The sequence below is a fragment of the Peromyscus leucopus genome, chromosome 6 (genome assembly GCF_004664715.2).
Source record: "Peromyscus leucopus breed LL Stock chromosome 6, UCI_PerLeu_2.1, whole genome shotgun sequence".
Classification (NCBI taxonomy): Eukaryota; Metazoa; Chordata; class Mammalia; order Rodentia; family Cricetidae; genus Peromyscus; species Peromyscus leucopus.
Window position 1 is genome coordinate 75,935 of NC_051068.1, and position 23,666 is coordinate 99,600.

General features: G+C 38.4%; 2 protein-coding genes across 5 annotated transcripts in view; one reads left to right on the forward strand and one right to left on the reverse strand.

Moving 5' to 3' along the window:
- The window catches only part of LOC114686238 (ceruloplasmin), a 38,529-nt gene extending 19,554 nt beyond the window's left edge, over window positions 1–18,975 (forward strand). For 2 of the 3 annotated variants that reach the window (XM_037206495.1, XM_028860893.2), the window contains 11 exons: window positions 45–262; window positions 2,359–2,509; window positions 3,972–4,184; window positions 5,363–5,570; window positions 6,762–6,901; window positions 8,272–8,400; window positions 11,271–11,377; window positions 12,770–12,986; window positions 13,340–13,479; window positions 14,590–14,764; window positions 18,668–18,975. In XM_037206495.1, the coding sequence (XP_037062390.1) occupies window positions 45–262; window positions 2,359–2,509; window positions 3,972–4,184; window positions 5,363–5,570; window positions 6,762–6,901; window positions 8,272–8,400; window positions 11,271–11,377; window positions 12,770–12,986; window positions 13,340–13,479; window positions 14,590–14,764; window positions 18,668–18,684 (1,715 nt within the window). In that variant the 3' untranslated portion in view covers window positions 18,685–18,975. The remainder of the gene's footprint in view (window positions 1–44; window positions 263–2,358; window positions 2,510–3,971; window positions 4,185–5,362; window positions 5,571–6,761; window positions 6,902–8,271; window positions 8,401–11,270; window positions 11,378–12,769; window positions 12,987–13,339; window positions 13,480–14,589; window positions 14,765–18,667) is intronic. The other variant, XM_028860895.2, reaches the window with a different exon arrangement.
- A 777-nt stretch (window positions 18,976–19,752) lies between these two features.
- Window positions 19,753–23,666, reverse strand: part of Hps3 (HPS3 biogenesis of lysosomal organelles complex 2 subunit 1) — a 49,858-nt gene continuing 45,944 nt past the window's right edge. For both annotated transcript variants that reach the window (XR_003733563.2, XM_028860896.2), the window contains exon 17: window positions 19,753–20,688. Coding sequence is in view for 1 of the 2 variants with exons in the window: in XM_028860896.2 (XP_028716729.1) it covers window positions 20,561–20,688 (128 nt within the window). In the remaining variant the exon portion in view is untranslated. The remainder of the gene's footprint in view (window positions 20,689–23,666) is intronic.

Below are 23,666 nucleotides of genomic sequence, written 5' to 3' on the forward strand. Positions count from 1 at the left end.
TAGAAAACACAAATGTAACCTCTCTGCTGTGACCTTTCTTGTAGGTGTGCCTCATCCTCAAGCAGCTTCCCATGTAGCACCCAAAGAAACCTTTACATATGAATGGACTGTTCCCAAAGAAATGGGACCCACTTATGCAGATCCTGTGTGCTTATCTAGGATGTATTATTCTGGTGTAGATCCCACCAAAGATATATTTACTGGGCTTATTGGGCCAATGAAAATATGCAAGAAAGGCAGCTTACTTACAAATGGAAGACAGGTAAGCCCAGGCAGGGGAAACTGAAAATGACTCCCAATCTGTTTTTGAATTATCACTGTAAAGAGAATTCTGGTCTTTAAGGCACTGAAGATTTTGCATATGTCTTATTTTAAATTTTCCTCAGATTTATAAAATTTATATTATGGTTGGCCATAGTGGTACATACTTGTAATCTCAACACTAGGCCAAGATGAGGCAGGAGTATCAAAAGTATGAAACTATTCTGGATTTTGCAGTAAGATCATGCACTAAAAATGTATTATGCATTTTCTTTCTGGTAGAAATAATTCAAGTTGATCTGAAATTGTATTATAAATGGAATGCATAGTCTTTTGTGATAAAATTAGCAATAAGAAATAACCTCCTGACTCACCATTATCATCCCATAATGTTTTTTAATCTGAAAAATATTTTATGTTGTACCTAAGGGACCCTGCCATGTGATCCTACAAACCTGTAATCCCAGCCTTTGGGAAGTAGAGGCAGGAAAATAAAGAGCTTAAGACTATCATCAGATACTTAGAGTATGAGGCAATTCTGAGCTACATGAGACCCTGTGTCCAACTAACAAACAAACAAAATTATAAAGATAGGGTCTCCTAAGCTTGGCATGGAGACACATACCTGCAGTCCCAGTATTTGAGAAAGAAAAGGACTACATTTAGCCAGGTATCATGGCACATGCCTTTAATCCTAGAATTTGGGAAGCAGAGGCAGGTGGATCTCTGTGAGTTCCAGGCCAGCTTGGTCTACAGAATGACTTCCAGAATAGCCAAGGCTACACAGAAATCCTGTCTCAATAAAACAAACAAACAAACAAATAAACAAACAAACAAGGACCACATGTGAGGGTAGTCTAGGCTACTGTACTATGAACTTTCCCATGGAAATGAGAACAAGTATCTGTTCATCCCAGATAGGCCATTGATGGACCAAAGAAGTGATCCTACCCAAGTCTAGCTCCGGGAATCAAGTAGCTTTACTGGAGTTACTTACAGAAGTATGAGTAGCATAAATGTAGTTACATCACCAAGAAATTCACCCTAGGCAACCTTCATCACTGATGCAATTTTCTGTAGGATCTAACCTTCAAGTTTGCATCTTAGTTGGCCTTTTTTATTTTAATAAACATATTGTTCACTTGAATGAATCATGAGAGAAAGACAAGCAGGACTTCAGTATTCTCTTCCTTGATGGCTCATTTGCTTTGATTCCATGGACTGATTGTCTTCTGAATGACTAGACCATTCCCCAAAACAATAATATTTCTACTTCCTTATTTGTTTTTGTTTTAATCTACCTGAAGATTGTGTGGATCCTTCTTCCAGCTCATTGCCATGCCATTTCCTCAGTAAAGATGATCTGTGTGGGTTATAATTCTTACTGGTTTCAGGAACATGGAAGGCTTCTTTCCCAATTTCAGCACACAGATATTCTCACATTAGTTTTTATCACTGCAGATCTATTTTGGCTCTTGATTTTAGAGGGTTGTCAGTCAGCTAGTTCCATTCCATTTGGGGCTGTAGAGAAACAGACATGCATATGGTTGAGAAAACCTGTTTTTTTTCTCAGGATATCCAATATCATGAGACAAGGGAAAGAGGGAGGGAGAAGGGAAGAAGTGGGGGAAGGAGGGAGGAGAGATATTCTACCATATTCAATGGCATAATCCAAGTGACATTGTCCTTTCAACTGGGCCCGACCTAAAGTCTTCATTACCACCCAATAATGACATCAGCTGGGAATTAATCCTTTAGGCACATAGTTTTGGGCACATTTCAAATCTAAATCACATCTCTATCTGAATAAATTGTTTTAATGGTTTCAATCTGTATGGACAATGTGGCATGCAGGAAGAAGGAAATTAGAAATTTTAGATGTAAGAGGCTCAGGTTACCTTACTAAACCCTAAGCCCTCAACAGATACCAGTGAAAACTTTGGTGGCCAAGTGGAATACGTCATGAACCAAATTTTAAAGGGACACAGAAACTTCTGTTGACATTCCTTAAAGTGGTTTGTGCACAGAGTATTATTTGTATAGAAATCTTTTGCTTTTCTCACTTTATCTTCACTTCATTGTTATTTTGATTTGCAGAAGGATGTAGACAAGGAGTTCTACTTATTTCCCACAGTGTTTGATGAGAATGAGAGTTTACTCTTGGATGATAATATCAGGATGTTCACAGCTGCACCTGATCATGTGGATAAGAAAGATGAAGACTTCCAGGAGTCTAATAAGATGCACTGTGAGTACTGCACCTTTTCCACCTGTCCAGGCTATATCAGTGGTATATGTAACAGTACCAAATAAACCCAAAGTGAGCAGCTTTTTTTGATTACTTTTCAATAAACAACTTAATAGTGTTCTGAAGGCAAAATCTTAGGTTATAAACAACAAAAAACCCACCTCAAAATAACCAAATGTAGCAGACATGCCAATGTGATGAAGGTGCCTTTTAAAAAAATGTTTATTTATTTAGAGGGGAAGGAGGCAGGGCACATGCCATGGTGCCTGTGAAGGTCACAGGACAACATACATATCACTTTTCTCTTCCCAGAATTTGGGTTTTGGTGGGATTCCCAGCAAGTGCCTTTATCAGCTGAGTCATCTTGCTGGCCCCTGAATGTGTCTTTGTGGTCCCTTGGCTTTGCCCAAGACCTTGTTAGAACTACAAATTCTTGGACCCACTTTTGAGTTACTAAATTATAAACACTGCAATAAGTCCTAGGAATTTGTTTTTCACAAATCCTTTAATTGATGACATGATCAATTTGAGAATAATGAGTTAAATGCTGTTCTCATTTGTAGCACAGTAATAACAGGCTCCTTTATTTTTTCAATTATTCAAAAATATGAACTTTTCCATTATGATTTAACAATATGAACTCTGCCATCATGATTTCATACTTGATTGCTCATCAGAATCAACTGACAAAATTTAAAACTTGAGGAGCATCAGATATTTTTTATGTTTTAGCTAATTTATATGTGTTTAGTTTTGAGACATGGTGGACTAATTGTTCCAAAGACCCACACCATTCAGAGAGAACAGTAAACATTTAGTGTAGTTGGTAGAAGTAAAAATTGTAAAGTTGCAGTACAAATTAATAGTTTTTGTTATTTGGGTTTTGTTTTTGTTTGCTTGTTTATTTGTTTGTTTGTTTGAAGATAGAATGATACTACTCACATTACCCACAATCCTTATAATATTACTTTAAATTCTACATTTAACATTTTGGACATGTCAAGAATATCATCTTTTAGAAACGGTAGTGAGAAAAATTTTCTTATACAAGATTGTCCCCATTTTCCAAGACGAGTCAGGAAATTTTTCATGTAAAACAACAAATACATTCCCAGTGTGTGACACCCAGGCTAAGCTGTTATAATTCACAGAAATAGTTGCTGACAAACATGACATTTGAAAAAAGTGAGAAAAAATCGCCTGGGATCTCATTCCAACTGAAAACACCGAACTCCCCAGTGTGGTAGGGACACAGAACTCCATGCTCTGCAAACTCTAACCTGCTCATTGTAGCCAGAGGCTGCTCTGGAAACAGCAAAGACATTTCCGACACATAAACAATAGGCAGGCTTGAAATGTGTCTTTACATTAGGAAGTTACATTAGGAATAAATTTTCATTTCATTTAATAGGATATGTTATCTTCAACCCTTTTTCTTCTCTCCCTTCTCCAAATTTTGCAGCTATGAATGGATTCATGTATGGCAATCAGCCTGGCCTCAACATGTGTCTAGGAGATTCCATTGTGTGGTATTTGTTCAGTGCTGGAAATGAAGCTGATGTACATGGGATATACTTTTCAGGAAACACTTATCTGTCTAAAGGAGAAAGACGAGACACTGCAAACCTCTTCCCTCATACAAGTCTGACCCTTCTCATGCAGCCTGACACAGAAGGTACACTTCTTTTATTGGTCAATGTCTTAGTTAGGGTTATGATTGCTGTGATGGACTACCATGACTAAAGCAAAGGAAGGGTTTAATTGGTTTACACTTCTGTATCACTGTTCATTATTGAAGGAAGTCAGCACAGGAACTCAAACAGGACAGGAGCTGATGCAGAGGGCATGGAGGAGTGCTGCTTACTAGTTTGCTCCTCATGGCTTGCTCAGCCTGCTTTCTAAGAGAACCTAATATCACCAGTCCAGGCGTGGCACCACCCACAATGGGCTGGGACCGCTCTCATCCCTCACTAATTAAGAAAATACCCTATAGCTGGATCCTATGGAGGCAGTTCCTCAATTGAGGTTCCTTCCTTTCAGATGACACTAGCTGTGTCAAACTGACATAAAATTAGCCATGACAATAAATTTATGTATATGGTTTTGGTTGAAAATCCTATTGAAAAACATATCGAGTGATGAACTCTTTCAATGCCTCCAAGATAGACCTTCTCTTAAGAGGGTGTCTGGGTTACTAATGTTAAAGCACACATCAGGTGGATCTCCTTCCTATTTATGGGTGGAATAAGACTTTTTATGGGTAAAAAGTCTGTGGTGTGTGTGTGTGTGCTTCCTTGTTTCAAACAGCAGAATCTATGAGATGGTTACTTTTTTATCCTTTTAAAGATAACTGTGATTAAAAAAAAAAAAAAAAAACAGTCTAGAAGAAATTACTCCTGCATGTGCTCTACATGTAAGCTTTCATCACGTCGCTACAGCTTTGTTGTGGAGTTGGCTTACTGTTTGCAACTGGGTATTCTATATAAAAACTGTAGCCATGTATGCTTAGACACATATGTGGGCCTGGTTCTCAATGGGTAAATCAAATTAAAATAAATAGGAAATAAATTTAATCATATCATGAAAAACACTTTCTGGTCTCACTTGATTCACTGTGTGACACTCAAGATCACGTAACTGTAAGCCCATGAATAAAACCAAAGCTAGAGAAAAAGGTGACAGATATTCACTCTTGAGACAGAATGAAGTAAGAGCATAAGCTATGCACACATCTGCTAAGTTACAGGCAGGGGGAATAGCAGATGCTCTGAGATATATACGCCCCTCGATAGTTCTTAGAACAGTAAAGAGACTTCTGTTAAAATTGACAAGTTTTCTATTTTGCTACTCCAGGGACTTTTGATGTAGAGTGTCTTACAACAGATCACTACACAGGTGGCATGAAGCAAAAATATACTGTGAACCAATGCAAGCAGCAATCTGAAGAGTCCACCATCTACCTGGGAGAAAGGACCTACTATGTCGCAGCAGTGGAGGTGGAATGGGACTATTCACCAAGCAGGGACTGGGAAAAGGAACTGCATCATTTGCAAGAACAAAAGTAACTTTCCAGTCTCAGATTCCCAAAGTGTTCAACTGTAGTTTTAGGTCTCTCTTTCATTAAAGAGTTATGTTAACCCTTAGAAAAAGTAACAACTGCATTAAGCAATAGCAATGACCACTTCCTTGGAATTTGTGCTCATTCATTTCTACTTCTCCTTACAGGAGACCTTCCCTTGACCAGTTCTGAGTCTGTGTCATCACTGCTCTTCTGATCAAACTCAATCAAATTGAGAGCAGTCACAGTGCTGCTTATTTACTCCTCCTGATTTTATTTCCAGCATAATAATCATTCGGTCCACATTCCTAATTATTCTGTATACTTCTTAAATGCTTAGCAGTTCTTTTTTCTAAGAACTTACAGGAAAATATGTTCAAAGCCATTATGACACACTGTGAAAATTTAAAAAAAAAATCAGTAAGAGTAAATCCAAATAAAGAATGGCCACAAGAACATCAAGAGCATGTCTCAGCATCATGGGGCATCACCTGATACTTATAGGTGTCAATTTTTTAAAAAATTTCCCTGGCACATCTGCTCTATCATGTCATTTCAACATGTGACCTCATGTGCACAAGATCTGAGGGACTAGGGTGAGCTGTGGGACAGGTAGGCCCAAGATGCCCAGGAAAACTAACAATCTGAGTGGCAGTGGCTAGCTGGACAGTTTGGTTTCAGTGATGAGTGTGGTCTGACATAGAAAGGACTAAAAGGCTGCTTTTGTGATTTGGATAAGGTAGTTAAAAGGAATCATTAGTTAACCAAAACTTTAGAAAAAGAAAATGACTTGAAAAAAACATGCTACTTCAGTTCCTATTGACTAGAAATACTGCATTAATTCCTAAATAATTGTATCTGGATTTCATAACATGTTAGAGTGAAAAAATGTGATGGCGATAGGTGATTTGATCAATGCCTCTCTTTAGGGGCACAGGAACTAAGGCTTCTTCAGACAACATGGATTGAGAGGTCAGCTTAGCTAGACAAGAGTCAGGGCCAGGACTGAAACAGCTCACTAGACAGTTCTCTTTATATGACACTTCAATATCTTTAAAGTCTATTTTTTCCTACCGGGATGGAAAATAATTTTAAATGAGCATAACTATTCACAAGAATTTTTACCCAAAAATTAAAACAATTTCTTTTCTTTCATGAAAACAAATAGTAACCTGCATCGATTTTCTTTTCTAGTATTTCAAATGCATTTTTGGATAAGGAAGAATTTTACATAGGCTCAAAGTACAAGAAAGTTGTGTATCGGCAATTTACTGACAGCACGTTCAGAGAACAGGTGAAGAGAAAAGCTGAAGATGAGCACTTGGGCATCCTAGGTAAGGTGAACAGCCCCATCCTGCCAGCCTTTGGTCAGCAACAAGAGCTGCCTGCGGCACATGCATCCATGTATATAGATTGCAATTTTCTAGTTCATGTATCAAAGTTACTTTCTTTAAATCATCCAATAAAAAAGGAGAAGTTTGTGCTTGCTGAAGAATACAGATAATATCACTTATTTCTGTCAGGAATAATTTATTATTCCATACACCAATTAAATTACTTATAATGAGCCAGGCAGTGGTGGTGTAAGCCTTTAATTCCAGTAGTCTGGAGGCTGAAGCAGGCAGATCTCTGAGTTTGAGGCTAACCTAGTCTACAGAGTGAGTTCCAGGACAGCCAAGGCTACATAGAGAAACTCTGTCTCAAAAATATTTTTTAACATGATGCCTATAACTTTGGTGAAGTTCTTAGAAATTACTTTCTAATGAAAACCTTAACCAAATTCTCCTTGTTATCACACACCCCCTCCAAAAAGAAGTACAACTCTTTACTTGAAAAAATAAGATATAATTAATCACAAAATAAAGATATATATGGGGGTTGAAAAAATGTGTTTCCTTACAAGTTTTCAGGAACCACACTCAGGCAGAATGTGTAACCTGCAACCCTTGAGATGCTGAACTCCTTAGCCTTTCAGTACTTCCACAGGATCAGAATTTCCCTAGTGAGATAGAGCAGTTGGTTCTCAACCTTCCTAACACTGCGTCCCTTTCATAAAGTCCCTCATTGTGATTCCCAACCATAAAATTATTTCATTGCTACTTCATAACTGTAATCTTGCTACTCTTATGAATCATAAAGTAAATATTTGTGTTTTCTGTTAGTCTTGTGTGACCCCCATAAAAGGGTCATTTAACCCCTAAAGAGGTTCTGACTCATAGATTGAGAACTGTTGCTCTAGAGTTAATGACATTGTTGAGAATAACAGAAACACATGTGACAAGAAACAGCTGCAGCTGGCTGAAGGGCAGAAGCTAGAGGGCCAGCTTCGTCATTGCCAGCACAACCCTTTGCCTAGAAGTTCAAGCACTGAACCCAGAGAGTAAGCAGTGCACAGTAGCTCCTGGCCTGCCACCAGCTCTCCCCATTAGACCTCTGACCCTCAGAGGGTTTTCAGGCTACAGTGTCTCCTGGAACTCTGATTAAGAGATATACTATGGTCCCCATATTTAGAGAAGTTCTGTCTAGTGTTGTTATGCACATCCTCTGGAACCAGAAATAAATCACTGTAACAGCTCAAAGACATGTGAGTAAAAGAAGACTCCATCCTTCACACTGAAAAGTTACCTGAATTTTGCCTTTATCACTAACACAGAAATTTCAAAACACAAGACAATAAATTGATTTTCCTTTTTACTTTTACCAGGTCCACAAATTCATGCAGATATTGGAGACAAAGTTAAAATTGTCTTTAAAAACATGGCAACCAGGCCATATTCAATACATGCCCATGGGGTGAAAACAGAGAATTCTACAGTTGTTCCAACACTGCCAGGTATTGTGAGCAAAGGGATGCTTCATACAGATTTTGTAGCCACTCCACAAATACCAGCTACCGTAAAGAATAGTCTTTCTAAATGCCTATGTTGTAAGGAATAGCAAGGGTGGGACAGAGGATGCAGGGACCAGCTCTGTGTGGGTGATGGAGTGTAAGCACGTTTGCACCAAACACAGTTTACAGAGGGGCTGTGAAAACAAACATGGAAGTACCAGACGTTTACAAAGGCGGAAGAGTGGATTAGAAAGATTCTTCCTCCACTGTGGGAGCCCATTCTGGGGTTCCTCGTGGCTTTACCCAGCAGGTCCGAATAGAAGATGATCAGGACCACGGGCCTGAGTGCAGGTGTCTGAGATGGTCTGCACTTGGCTGTGCTGGGGGAGGAGGTCTTTTGCTCCACCCCTTGGCGTCTCTATAAAAACCCTGGACCAGAGACAGTCGAGGCCCGTTGGAATAGGTTCCAGGCCTTCTCGAGGCTATCCTTTATTTTCTATCTGTTTATCTCCGCAATTATTCTCTGCTATAAATCCTTCTATCTAATATTTCCTGCTGCTCGCACTCAAGAAAACTCTGGGAAGCTGTGGGGGTGGTGGGTAAATGCCCCACACTCCACTCAACTAGAACATATTTGAAGTGGCATCTGCTACACTGTGGGGTAGAATGTTCATGTGTCAGCCTGTCAAATGATGTCTGTGGTTTGGAATTTAAAGCCTGGGTATTTGCTTTAGTATCTGGCATGTCCCAAGAGCTTAACAGATGTACAATTAAGATAAAAATTGAGATAGATTATGTACACTCAAATAGAAATTAAAATTTTACAGGAAAAGGGATTTGTTTTAAAAACTTAGCAGTTTCCAAATATATCAAACAAGCAAACAAAAAAGGTAGTGTTCTGTAGAATTACTTTTATAAATTCAAGAGAAAATAGAGCAAAACTTCTCTCTTGATCTTCTAAGAGAGAAAAACATAGATAATATTGAGTCATAAACAAGGCTATGAAAAAGACTCATCAGAGAATAAATGGTTATTTTAGGTAGGAGAGTCAGTAGGGCTGGACATTGGTGAAGACAAATGATAAGGGAGGTGCAGCTCAGGCTAATTGTGGGGTAAGATTCTAGGGCTTCATGTGGGAGCATGCTTTGTGTCTTGTATAGATGGTAAGGAGTCCAGACATGAAAGCAGAGTGAAGAGGGAACAGAATGTTAACAGATGGGAACCAGAGATAAAGGAACTGGATGGAGTAAGGGCCTAGAAGGCTATGATTAGGACTCAAGATTTTAAACTAAACACTCAACTGAGGATCTGAGCTAAATGGGATTTATCTGATTATCAATAAGAGGCTCTTCTGGATGACATATGAGTAAGGGAGAAAAATGGCAACATCAAAGATCAGTTAGGGAAATTCTGCACTAAACAGGTGAAACAAAATTACCAGAATTAGAATTAGCAAGATTTGGCATGGGACTAAGCAGAGGAAGAGGTAAGAAGTTCTCATACTGCAATTCTACTTTAACATGATACCAAAAGGGCCTGCTGAAAATTGAGCACTGGAGTCTTATGGAAGGAGTCAAGGGTGACTCTAAAGCTTTGGGAATCAATCCTGGTGACAGAGCAGGCTGGAAGAACAGCTTATGGAAATAAGAGTGGTTGGCAGAAGTGAGACAATGAGCTGCTGCATTTACATTTTATGTTCTTGGTGAAAATGTCTGCTTAGTTAAGGTATGAGGACACTGGGACTAAAAGTGATGACTTGAGAAAAGGGGGGAAGCCCACACTTCCCTTAAGACCAGAACTCAATTCTTGCTTGATTCCCCAGTAAAGGATTCCAGACTCCAGAGTATTAATTTGATAGCACTATCTTTGCAGGAAACGGCAAGGTGAATCTAAACAAATCGGACAGAGGGTTGTCAGGATCAGTAAGTCAAGGTCTGTGGATAGATATACAGGAAGTTCTGAGGCAAATGGAAAAGGTTAGATTGGAGAAGAGCCAGGAGCTCATGGGAAGAGAGTACATGACAAAGTAAGAGGATGTAGTAACTATCTTCAAAGCATCAAGGACAAGTATATGTCTTGCATGTGACAGAAGAGTGACAAAGAAGCACATGGTATGACAGAATCAGATAACAACATAAGAAGTCGACAGATGAGAGAAATCAGGGATCTTTAAGATCAAGTGCTCTCATGGCTCCTTGCAGGAATCATCAGCTCACTGAGGAGGATAGTGAGAAGGAAGTAGGAAAGAAAGGGAAAGTGAAGCTCATTCTACAGGGCAACATTTGTACAGAAACACCATGAGCGAGGTGCTGAGGTACCACGTGGTATCTGTAAAAAAGAAAGATATTAATAAAACCTACTTTAGAGTAAGAAAAGATGGATCCACTCAGTTTCTTCAAAATATGGCATTAGAATGATCCTCTCTGGCTTTGTTATGACAAGTGAATGAGAGCTGCTTAATTCATAGTAAATATATGATGACATAAAAATACCTTAGTGTGTCGTAGAACTAAACTCCAGGGTCATCAATGTGGTTCAGTGTGTAAAGATGCTTAGCCTGATAACTCAAGCTCCATCTCCATAACGCACTGTCACAAACTATCCCAACTCTCATGTGTGTTATGGTGTATGTGCTCCCTTGCATGCACATACATGCCCACACACACACAAACACTCACTATAAAATTTAAAAAAAAAAAACTAAATTCATGGAAGAATTTTGAGTACTATTATTTTTTAACATGTTAATATTTTTACTTTCTGTATCACTAGTTATCAAGGATATGTGTATATAAAATGTATATGCACATGAAACATATGTGTGTCAGATATAAGCCAAATATAACCAGACATGTAACCCTTGCTTAATTTAGGTGAAATTCGCACTTATATATGGCAAATCCCAGAGAGATCAGGCGCTGGAGCAGAGGATGCCCCTTGTATACCATGGGCTTACTACTCAACTGTGGATCGAGTTAAGGTAAATTTTAACCATTTGTTCTTAAGAATTCTCTAGATAGAGAGACAATTGCAAGAACATAGAGTTTTCCTGTCCTCAAACCTATGTCAAAATACCAGGAAAATAAGTTGCTCTGTAATCTATTTCATTTTACATTTTCAGTTTGTGTACTTTTAAACATATAGTTATAATTATCTTATTCCTGCTGATTATTGATACTTAATAAAAATTGCAAGCCAGTGTATTTTATTTTTCTTTTGATATGAAAACATATTAAATGCAAAAACTAAGATGTGTGGCTTCAGAATTCTTTGTTGATGAGCAATCCCAACAGGCAATCAGAACAGTAGGTATTGTCTGATAAAATATCACAAGCCAAAAATCCTTCAACAGCCCTCTCAAGTGAGATGGTACATCATTCTGCAGAGCAAAATCTTCATCAGAATCCCTTCTGAGTTCCCAATATGTCAATGCAGATGCATGTTGGGCTGCTCCACCAGAAATTCCCAGACTTAAAACCTAGCACCTTCTAAAAGGGACACTACTAAAGGGGTCTTCTTCCTCCTTCGTTTCCTGTTATAAAAACAAGCAAACAAACAAACAAAAACCAGCAGCGTAAGTGCTGCTCTATCCATTCTCAAGCAGGAACTTTGAACACTCTTCTTACACAGATTATGTGCCCCTACAATTACTCAGCCCACTCCTCTCCATTTTCACACTTCCGTACTTGTAATTTGTCTCAACTGCTGCCTCCCAGGTCCCAGTCTTCTTTCAATCAACCAATATAACTGGACTAAGATATAGATTTGCTGTTGTTCTCTGTCCAGTGTTTCAGAGGTTACTTATGACACTGCCTGAATTTCACTAATATGATGTAAGACAAAATCTGCCATCACTAGCACCTGGCCACACCAAAATTCTCAGATGTTTAAGAGTTGTTAATTGTGGTCTTTCACATGGGTATTCATTAGCATTCTGTTTCTTCATGACAATGGACAATTTCCTTAGCTTCTACTCATTTCTTTTATTCCTATATGAACTCCTATAGCAAAAGGTTTTGTTTCATTCAGTCATGGGTTTATAGTGACTGGCATAATGCTTGGCTCATCCTGATAAGTCCACAAGCTTAATACAATTAACAACCAACACTGTTCATTCAGGTAGCTCGTGAGTTAAGCCATTTTTTTTAATCTCTCTAAGTTCCACATCAGCTACATAACCTACCTACTATTTGTCATTGCTTCCACTTAACCATGTCAAGTATGAGGATACTACATGGTGGCTTCCCTTTGCCTTAGGTATCCCACTAAAACCAGTCCCTCCAAAACTGCTGGAATTGTGAGTGATAAGGTCCCAGCTCTCTGAAATCTGACCAACACTTCCAAGATAACTGCACTTTCTGCTTGTTTTCAGGATCTCTATAGTGGACTAATAGGCCCACTGGTTGTTTGTCGGAAATCTTACATGAAAGTATTCAATCCTATAAAGAAAATGGAGTTTTTCCTTTTGTTTCTAATATTTGATGAGAATGAATCTTGGTACTTAGATGACAACATCAAAATATACTCTGATCATCCTGAGAAAGTAAACAAAGATGATGAGGAATTCATAGAAAGCAATAAAATGCATGGTATGAGAAACTATTCTAAACCACTTTTTTTACCCCTTTCTTCTAAGAAAATCATGTTGTAGGGCTGTTTTATTTAAATATATTATAATGTAAAATTCTGCTCAAAACCAAAATAAGACTATGTTTAATTCCTCTCCCAATTCTAAACCCTCATTCCCTTTTAAATAAGTTCACAATTAAGATTAAGGCTCTTCATATAAAGTAACTTGAAAAATAGCAGTGATATTGGTGAACTTGAAAGATCTGTCTTCCCCATCTATAGTGAGGTAAGCTCTGTTATATGGACCTAGTAATAATTCCTATGAAGCCATTATAGGTTTAAACTATTCTGAAATGTATCAAATTTTCCTCAGCTATTAATGGAAAAATGTTTGGAAACCTACAAGGCCTCACAATGCACGTAGGAGATGAAGTCAATTGGTATGTGATGGGAATGGGCAATGAAATAGACTTGCACACCGTACACTTTCATGGCCACAGCTTCCAATACAAGGTAAGAGCCACACACAGTAGTCATTTTTGTTCTGCTTAATACCTTTTAATTTAAGCCAAGAATACATTTCATCAGAGATACCTATGAAAAAGAAACAACATTGCAGTCTCACTGCTACACCAGCCTCCTCACATCTTGGGCTCATCCTTACACTTGTAGGTTTTTCTGTCTTTCTTAGTTCTGCTCACACAATTCTAAGGCATCTGAATGGAATGGCTGACAGTCAGAGCTGGCAGGAGTGTTCACATAAGGGTGGGCCAGGCAGCAGAGATCAGAACAAGACTTCACTGTAGCCCTGATCATTCCAAGTCCACTCTTAAACTGTGTGAGGTGAATTAACACTTAGGTGTCAAGCAACTAACATCCCTAGAACTACTACCCTTTATCTAGTGAAAACAATGGTCCTCTTGAAGATGCATTTTTTCCATTTTTAAACTAATGTAGAAAATGCACAGGCAGCCAGGCAGTGGTGGTGCACACTTTTAATCCCAACACTTGGAAGGCAGAGGCAGGTGGATCTATGTGATTTCAAGGCCAGCCTGGTCTACAAAGCAAGTTCCAGGACAGCCAGGACTGTTACACAGAGAACCCGTCTCAACAAACCAAAAAAAAGGGGACACATTGCAGAATGTCGACTGTATAATCTGTACTGTTTTCTGCACATATATCATTAATGAGCTTTCAGTATTATTTTCATAGAAATATGCCAGTGATGGGAGTCAAGAATACTTGAATTGTCAATATTATTTAAATTCTCTATCAGCATCCTTTTCTGCTTCTTTTATACTCTCTTTCCCTGACAGTTTCACAAGCAAGAGAGACTATAATTGATCCAAGCACTGGTGACACCACAGCTTGGTTGTTTTGTGTAGCTCAAGTCTCTGAAAAAGAGGCAAGCCAGAATCGTGGTGTTAGACATACCCGTCCTGACTAATAAATGTCTCCTTCACTTTTTCCTTGATGGTCCAGAGTGCTGAGGTTTTAGACAAGGATTACAGATTTCACTACATAAAATATAGAGGGATTCATTTTTTTACTGCTTTTTCACTGGAGCTGGCCAATGAAAGGCTACTGAATAAACTCTAATATTTGTCATTTTTTCTAATAAAGCACAGGGGAATTTACAGTTCTGATGTCTTTGACCTTTTCCCCGGAACATACCAAACCCTAGAAATGTTCCCCCAAACACCTGGAACCTGGTTACTCCACTGCCACGTGACTGACCATGTTCATGCTGGAATGGAAACTACCTACACTGTCTTACCAAATCAAGGTGAATATACAGGTAGTACCTCTAGATATATATTATGCATGCAACTAAGATACCTGTCTTGTCTAAATATATCTTCCAGTATGAATTACTTGTTAACTGGCAGCCCTGATATCTTCCTTCTCTACCTCCAAATAGAATGTTTTAGTGCTAGGCCAGTGGGATATCACTTACTTGGTGACAGTTAGGATGGAACTGATTGTCTAAGTGTACAAATGGACACTAACTTTGCAGTGTAATCACACCAAAAACTGGTGCAAGGGAACAATCACATTAGGTTTTTTGTTGTTGTTGTCTGTTTGTTTTAACAAGAAGCAACCAGGACTTATAAATACTTAGGATTTAATTTCTTTCTTAAGAGAAAGCATTAGCATTTTTTTCTCTGTAGTACCTCCCACATAAGAGAAGTATACCAGCCCAGTATAATTTCATTCACCACCCAGAACAGTTCTTTTTGGGCTGCCAGAGAAGGACTGTTACTAAAGGAACTGGGAAAAACTATCTTTTTGTGACTACATACCAACAACAAAATGTACAAAAAGTAAAATTACAGCACTGTAGTTGAGAACTGTAGGAATAGAAACAGCAAATGTAACTGGAGGAAGTTACATACAGAATATGCTTCTTCCTTAAAAATAATAGAAAGGAATAGGCATGTGAGTGCATGTTTGTATGAGTGTGCACGTACATGCACATATGCATTTGTATGAGTGTCCATGCATGAGTATGCATAGTGTGTGTGTGTGTGTGTGTGTGTGTGTGTGTGTGTGTGTGTGTGTTGTGGTCCTAGCAACAGAGCCCATGGTTTTGCAAATGTTAGGAAAGCATTTTACTACTGAGCTATGTTCCTAGTCCAAGTCAATGTATTACAAATCTAAAGGTCACCCAAGATTACACCTTATTGTAAATAAACTTTTTATTTTTGCTTTTACACCATCTTTTCTGAAAAACAAAACAAAAACTTTCACTAAAGTAAAAAATGTAGTTACTGGTAATGCACAACCACAACAGTAGCAAGGTTACAGTTATGAAATAGCAATAAAATAATTTTATGGTTGGGGGGTCATCACAACATGAGGAACTGTGTGAAAAGTGTTGCATTTGGAAAGTTGAAAACCACTGCTCTAAATAAACAAGCTTGCAGGGCTAGTGAGATGGATCAGCAGTTAGCAGCACCGGCTGCTCCTCCAGAAGACCAGAGTTCAATTCCTAGCACCCACATGCCCATAACCCTCTGTAACTCCAGTTGTGCAACTGTAACCACAGTTTTAAGGAATCTAGTTCCTTCTAGTTTCTGTGGGTACAAGGCACACAAGTCATATGCAGATATACATGCCATGCAGGCAAAATACCCATATGAAAAATGAAAGAAAGGAAGGAAGGAATGAACGAAGGAACAAAGGAATGAACGAACGAACACTGGGGCACTTGAAAACTTATGTATGCAAATGTTTGGCACAGAGGATGCTGCCACAGGCTGGTCCTACACATAGAAACACTAGAGACTTCTGTGTCTAACAAACCTGGGAGAAGAGGGAGTGGTAACTGTTATTAAAGAAGAGAGTGTTTAAAATAGCAGAGGAAATTAGAGAGCAAATACCAATATGAAAGTACATGGAAAATATTTTAGAGAAATTTGACTTTTACAAAAAGAAAAGATATTATATAGAACTTGAAGAGTGACAGAAAAAAGTCTGAATTAAACACAGAAAAATAGGGAGCCATGCTTATCAGTTTATATTATCTATTAAGTTTGATAAAGCTTTGGGGAAATCTACATCAATTCTACATCTCAGAAAATGACTGCCTTTCATTATACAGACAAGAGCATACAGAAATAAAAACAAATCTTCTGTTATCATGTATCAGGTGACAGTTGTCTCTTCAAGGAAAAAGTTAATTAAAAATGGTGACTTTCAACCAAAAAAAAAAAAAAAAAGCCGGGCGGTGGTGGCGCACGCCTTTAATCCCAGCACTCCGGAGGCAGAGGCAGGCTGATCTCTGTGAGTTCGAGGCCAGCCTGGGCTACCAAGTGAGTTCTAGGAAAGGCGCAAAGCTACGCAGAAAAACCCTGTCTCGAAAAAAACAAAAAAAAAAAATGGTGACTTTCCTACCACTGTCATTTCCATGTTTCTTTTTCCCTATGAGAAGAAACACATAAAGACCTCCTTTGACATATGTAAAAAGTGCTTTTGTTGAACTATGACTACTTTGTCAGATAATATTTAGGATACAGACTATAGTGGGAAAGCTGGCTTAATTTTAAATTCCTCATAGTTGGACTATACACACCTGCAACTCTAGCTAAATAGGCAAATCTATTACAATACTCTGATGAATATCTAAAAGCTTTCACTTGATAAAGTAGAATATTTGAAACTTTCTTTGATCATAATCCAGAACATAATTTTAAAAAAGGCTGCAAAAGAATTACCACAGACCTTCCTTCCATATTTACAAAGTTACAGTTGCCTTCTTGTTCTCTCCTCATCTCCCCATCCTTCGCTTGAACATGTCTATGTGTGCGTATATATTTTTATTTCCTAATTATATTTTATGTATAACCTAATACCATCATCAATGTCAAGAACGGTTTAAAAATGATAAAAAAAAAAAAAAAAAAAAAACTATAGCTCCTTTTCAGCTTTCAACAACTATCACCTAATATTCTTTACACAAAAAGAAAATCCCAGCCCATACAAAAATCCACGGCTAGGCCCCGGGTGGAGCTCCGGGAGTCTAATTAGCAAGAAAGAGGAGGGTTTATTTGTGCGAAAATTGTTGAAACCAAGGTTGAATAAAGCACAGGGACAAATAGCCAAATGAATGGAAACACATGAACTATGAACCAAAGGCTGAGGGGCCCCCAACTGGATCAGGCCCTCTGAATAGTTGAGACAGTTGATTGGCATGATCTGTTTGGGAGGCATCTAGGCAGTGGTAGCGGGTCCTTTGCTCATTGCATGAGTTGGCTGTTTGAAACCTGGGGCTTATGCAGGGACGCTTGGCTCAGTCTGGGAGGAGGGGACTGGACCTGCCTGGACTGAGTCTACCAGGTTGATCTCAGTCCTTGGGGGAGGCTTTGCCCTGGAGGAGGTGGGAATGGGGAGTGGGCTAGGGGAAAGGGGAGGGGCGCAGGATGGGGGAGAACAAGGGAATCTGTGGCTGATATGTAGAACTGAATGGTATTGTAAAATAAAATAAAAGGAAAAAAAATAAAAAAATAAAAATAAAAAAAGAAAATTCCAGCCCATACAAAGATCCTGAGGGACAACTCACTTTTTTCTTTGACATCGCTGACTTCTTTTTGTTTTAAAGTTAATTCTATGTTCAAGGATGTTTTGTCTGCATGTGTATCTGTGGACCTGGTACCCACAGAGTCCTGAAAAGGGCATCAGATCCCCTGGAACTGGAGTTACAGATGGTTGTGAGTCAACATGAGGGTGCTGGGAATCAAACCTAGGTCCAGTCCCCCAGCAACATTCTGTAATACAGAAAGTTGTCATCTTGTAGACTCTGCCATGTCAGTTCAGTCCGTGTTTCCTCATCTGACTCGGGCTACACACTGGCACTAGATGTGCTCATCCCTTCTAGTACCTACATCCTAATGTGCCTATCATTGCTGAACTTTGAGCTTTGGGTGAATGTGGTATCTGCCAAGATTTTCCACGGTAAATTTACTACTTTTCTCCTTTAAGATTGATTAGGATCTTTTGCAATGAAGAAAACAAATTTTCCTTAATTAAAGCAGTACTAGAATGAGATATTTTTAAACATATGAAAAATAAGTGAATTAAGAATTGATTGAAGTTAACTAGTATTTTAAAAATAGAAAAATGTAAAACATCCATGTACAGACATTTAACCATATAAAACACACTATTTTAAGTAACCATCTTAAAATTTCTTTTTCTATAGAGACTAAGTCTGGCTGAAAGAAATAAATCGGTGATAAAATGGAAAAAAGAGAGCAATGATTCATAACAATGTATGTGTCACTGAACAGAACACTTACGCTGGATTGGTTATCAACAGTTTAAAAAAATCGAAGCCACACAACTGTTCATTTGTGTGGGAACTGGTATTACTTCAGATGTGCAGAACAACAGACTGTATCATGACATGTATTTGTTCACTGGGTAACAATTGCTTCACATAGTCCACTTATATCTTCATCATTAGGACTTTGTAAAACAGTAGCAAATAAACAAAAACATATGATCAGATTCTGTCCTTGAGGGTCCTCAAAGGATCACTACAAAGTTCACTGAACCGTCTCCAACTAGTGCCTTCCCATCAATCGCTCTAATAAGCCATGGGGTGTAGTGGTGGGGCTAAGAGCACTGAAAAGAAAGGAAACATGAAGACAGCAAGCTGTGTTTTATAGAAACCTGAAAAGAGAGTCAAAAGATGCTATCTGGAACTAGAGAAAGGTAGAGTCCAAGAGTATTAAATTTAAAAAATTAAAATTCACATAATAAAAAAATGCCAGTAAGAGGACTAAGTCAGGGTTCCAAAGAAATGGTTGAGTAGACGTTTTGCAAAGCCTTACGAGGTTTATGGGCTCTAGCAATGAGCTAGACTTGAACACTATAATATGCAACAAAAGGTTACTAAAAGGGCTCAATGGCTAAGAGTACTTGCTGCTCTTATAGCAGACCCAGGTTCAGGTCCCAGCACCCACAATAAGTGGCTCCAGTTCTATAGGACACAATGCCATCCTCTGGCCTCTTTGGGTACCTAGATGCACACAGTACACATACATACACACATACACATACAAAAAATAACATCTTTGAAACACACCAAACAAGTCTAATGCCAGCACTCAGGAGGCAGAGGCAGGTGGATCTCTGTGAGTTAGAGGTCAGCCTGGTCTATACAGCTAGTTCCAGAATAGCCAAGGCTGTTATACAGTAAAACCTTGTCTCAAAAAACCAATCAACCAACCAACCAACCAACCAACCAACCAACCAACCAACAAGTTATTAAAAAGACAGATATGATAGTTTGTTTTTTTTTTAATTTTCTCATATACTGTGTTTGAAAGACTAAGAGTATATACATATAAAGAATAGAAATAAGACTTTGGCTGAAAATATGTGAACTCAACAAGTCATGTTAACAGCCAGATGAGTACATTCATCTAATTCTGAGAGAAGTACACCATGAGTTTCAAAAGTAGCTCAAAAGCTAAGTATTCAGTCTTTCACTGGAGAGAAACTTTACATCTTTCTCATACTTATATGAAAAAACAAAATAGTAACCCAAATAGAAAATTCTGTAACAATGAAGATATTGTTTGACCAACAAGAGGGGCATTTGTACATACTTGCAATGACAGAGAAATTCCAATGACTCTGGGGTGGATAGGACTGTCATGCCCCCAGAACTGAATCCATGATATTTCTCACAAAAGAAGTCTGTGTCCAGTTTTGAAAATACCTGCATAATACTTCACACCTATAAGGCTTGGGAGGTTTACATAGATTGAGGTCAGCACAAGATTCATAATGAGTTCCAGGCCCACATAGGATAGACAGTAAAAAAAAATAAAAAATAAATACATAAAAGGAAATACATGTGAAGAGATCTTACATCTTGAAGGTTTTTCTTTCTTTGTTTGTTTTTTACATTCTGAATAATAAATGTGTTCAGGTTATAGATTAAGCGAACAGCCATCATTACATGGTAAGGTAGACAAGCACCATAAAGCAGCTGCAATACACATTAACACAGAACCCTTTGGGCTCATTTTATCTGGGACTGAACATTTAAAGTGCAGTTGCTTATGCGTTGCAGAGGATAAGTTCAAGTCAGTGATTTCTTCCTACTGCAAAAAAGGAGGTAGGGCAGGAAAAATGCTGCAGCACCATCTTCTGGGAGAACATTCAAGAAATCCTTCAGGTCCAATCCCATAGCAGTAACTGACAAGGCTTCTGTTTGTGGAAAAGAAGAATGCATGAGTTACAACTACAAATCTATTTTTTACAAATTTGCTCTTAATGATTCAAAGTTCCTTCAAGTAACAAAATGCTAGAATTATAAATAAAACTCTTTAATCCACATAACATAAGTTCATACTTCTTAATTTATCCTTCTATAGTCCTTCAAATTTTATGCAGTTAGCCCCTGGAATGAGTTACTAATTCACTGGTGGATTGCTACATTGCCTTTTAATCATTTCCTACCATTTTCTTTTTTTTTTTTTTTGGTTTTTTCGAGACAGGGTTTCTCTGCGTAGCTTTGCGCCTTTCCTGGAGCTCACTTGGTAGCCCAGGCTGGCCTCGAACTCACAGAGATCCGCCTGGCTCTGCCTCCCGAGTGCTGGGATTAAAGGCGTGTGCCACCACGCCCGGCTTTCCTACCATTTTCTAATGAAAAATATAATCACGTAGTTGCTACTTTAATGTTAGGAATGCTGCTACTGTACAAAGATTGTTTGCTAGGATGTGAATACCATTATCTACCAGAAAACATTTTCCTAAATAGGTTCCTCTCTATGAGCTTTTCATGCTGTTAATAAGCATAAATCTTGTCATGACCACATATCTTTTCTTCTAAATAGTAAAGTACTCTAGTAAACATTTTCAATATTAAGGAATTTAATGGGGTTGGGGATACATTCAGCTATAGAGCCCTTGCCTAGTGTATACAATTTCCTGGATTCACCTCAGTACCAATAAAAGAGCATGTGCAGGCAGGGAGAGGGGGTTGTCAAACATTTTCAAAAAGATAATTATGCAAATTTTGTTTCTATTCTTAGTTGGTGCTACCCTACCCTACTAACAAAGACTTCAGAGAGCTGAGTAGATAGCTCAGTTGGTATAGTGCTTGTCACGCAAGCCTGAGGACTTAAATTCAATCCCCAGTACCCAGGTAAAAGAAAACCAGGTATTGTTGCATGCCTACAATCCTAAACCTAGGAAGTCAAAGATAGGCAGATCCCTGCAGCTCACTGGCCAGCCAGCTCAGCCTGATTGGTTAGCCTCAGGTTCCAGTGAGAAACCCTGTCTCAAAAAAAAAGCTCAAGGCTCTTGAGGAACGATGACCAAAACTGACCTCTGACATGTACACATAGATGCACACATTCCCTCACTCCACAAAAATGAATAAATAACAAGAATGTCTTCAAGACCTTGTTCTCCTAAGAATGAATAGTGTTCCTGGGAAAACACTGTTTTCTTCCATTTTTACCCATACTCCAGCATCATCTCCTGTATGCTCCTTACCCATTTGCAGGGCTACTGTACAACCCACTCACTCATCTGTCAATCTAAATCATCCTTCACACAATGGGATGGGCCTGCCCCGTCACTAGAAAGTTAAAGAAGTCTGCAGAAGTGACACAGGGGAAGGACTTTTACCTTTCCAATCAGATACATCTGAGAATGGATGGATACTCTTCAACCTACATGCTGTATGACTTTAAGAATGGTACTTGGGGCTTGAACTATGATTCAGCGGCTAAGAGCTGCTCTTCCAGAGGACCTTAGTTTGGGTTGCCAGCACCCATGTCAGGTATCACAACATCCTGTAACTCCAGTTCCAGATTTGACACCTCTGGTATTTGAAGTCACCATGTGCACACATACATAAACACACACACACACACACACACACACACACACACACACACACATACCCCTTCTGAGGTCACCTGCACTCATGTGCACACACCCACATGCGAACACACACACATCCACATAGTCTGAAGTCACCTACACTCATGTGCATACATACACGTGCAGACACACACAAAACTACATGATTTAAAATAATAAAAATAAAACTTGCAAAAAATTACTGAGTCTTCCAAGTGGGTTTCCTCATCTACAATATCCTTGCTACCAATTTCTAGCTTTCATAGCTCTCTGAGAATTACAATAGGATACTTTTCTAACATATACGATGATCTTAATAAACAGCAACCACTAACTAGTTTGCAAAATTCATATGAAGCACATATATTATTAATGTTTTCCTATCAAACACACTTACTTACCTAAATGTGGAGCCTATAAGTAGTAGCCTGGATACAAGAACTTTTACTTGAGGTAAGTACTGAGCAATTACAAAGTCAGTAAAATTACCACCACTGTTCAATTCTCTTCTCCCACTAGAAGGCCCTAATATAAACGATAACTCTAAGAAATAAAGTCAATATCTTAAATCTGTACAGTATGTTAAAAGCTCCTCCAAACCTCTCATTTGCTTTCCTTCCTGAATCCCTTAAAATTTGTATTTATTTAATCTAGGCCTCATTCTAAAGAGAATATATTAATAGCTATGATTTGAGGTTCAGTTGGAGAAACTGAAGATAAGAAAAGATTAAAATAGGGGACAGAAGGGTGTAGTGAGATATCTCAGCCGGTAAAGGTATGTGCCACACAAACTTGATGACCTGAGCTCAATCCCCAGAACCAAAAAAAAAAGTAGAAAGAGAGAACCAACTGCAAAGTTCTTTTCTGGCCACCACATGTGCATCATAACACATGCATATATGTATGAACACACACAATGAATTAAATAAATAAATAAATAAATGAATAAATAAATGTAAAAATGTGTGCTGTTAATAGTTAACTCCACTGTTAAGATTTTAAATGACTTTTACAACTTTATTTTTGCAATATATCACAATGCTAGATTTTTTAAAAAAATGAAAGTGGTGAGCTGGAGAAATGGCTCGGTGGTTATAAGTGCTGCTGTCTGATCTTATAGAGGACCTGGGCTTGGTTCTCAGTACCCACATGGTAACTCCCAACTGTTTGTAACTCCTGGTCCAGGGGATCTGATACACTTTTATTGGTCTCTGAGAGCAGCAGACATACACATGATATACTCAGACAAAACACTTAAAATACATAAATAAAATAATAAAATAAAAATAATTTTAAAAATGATAGCTCATTAC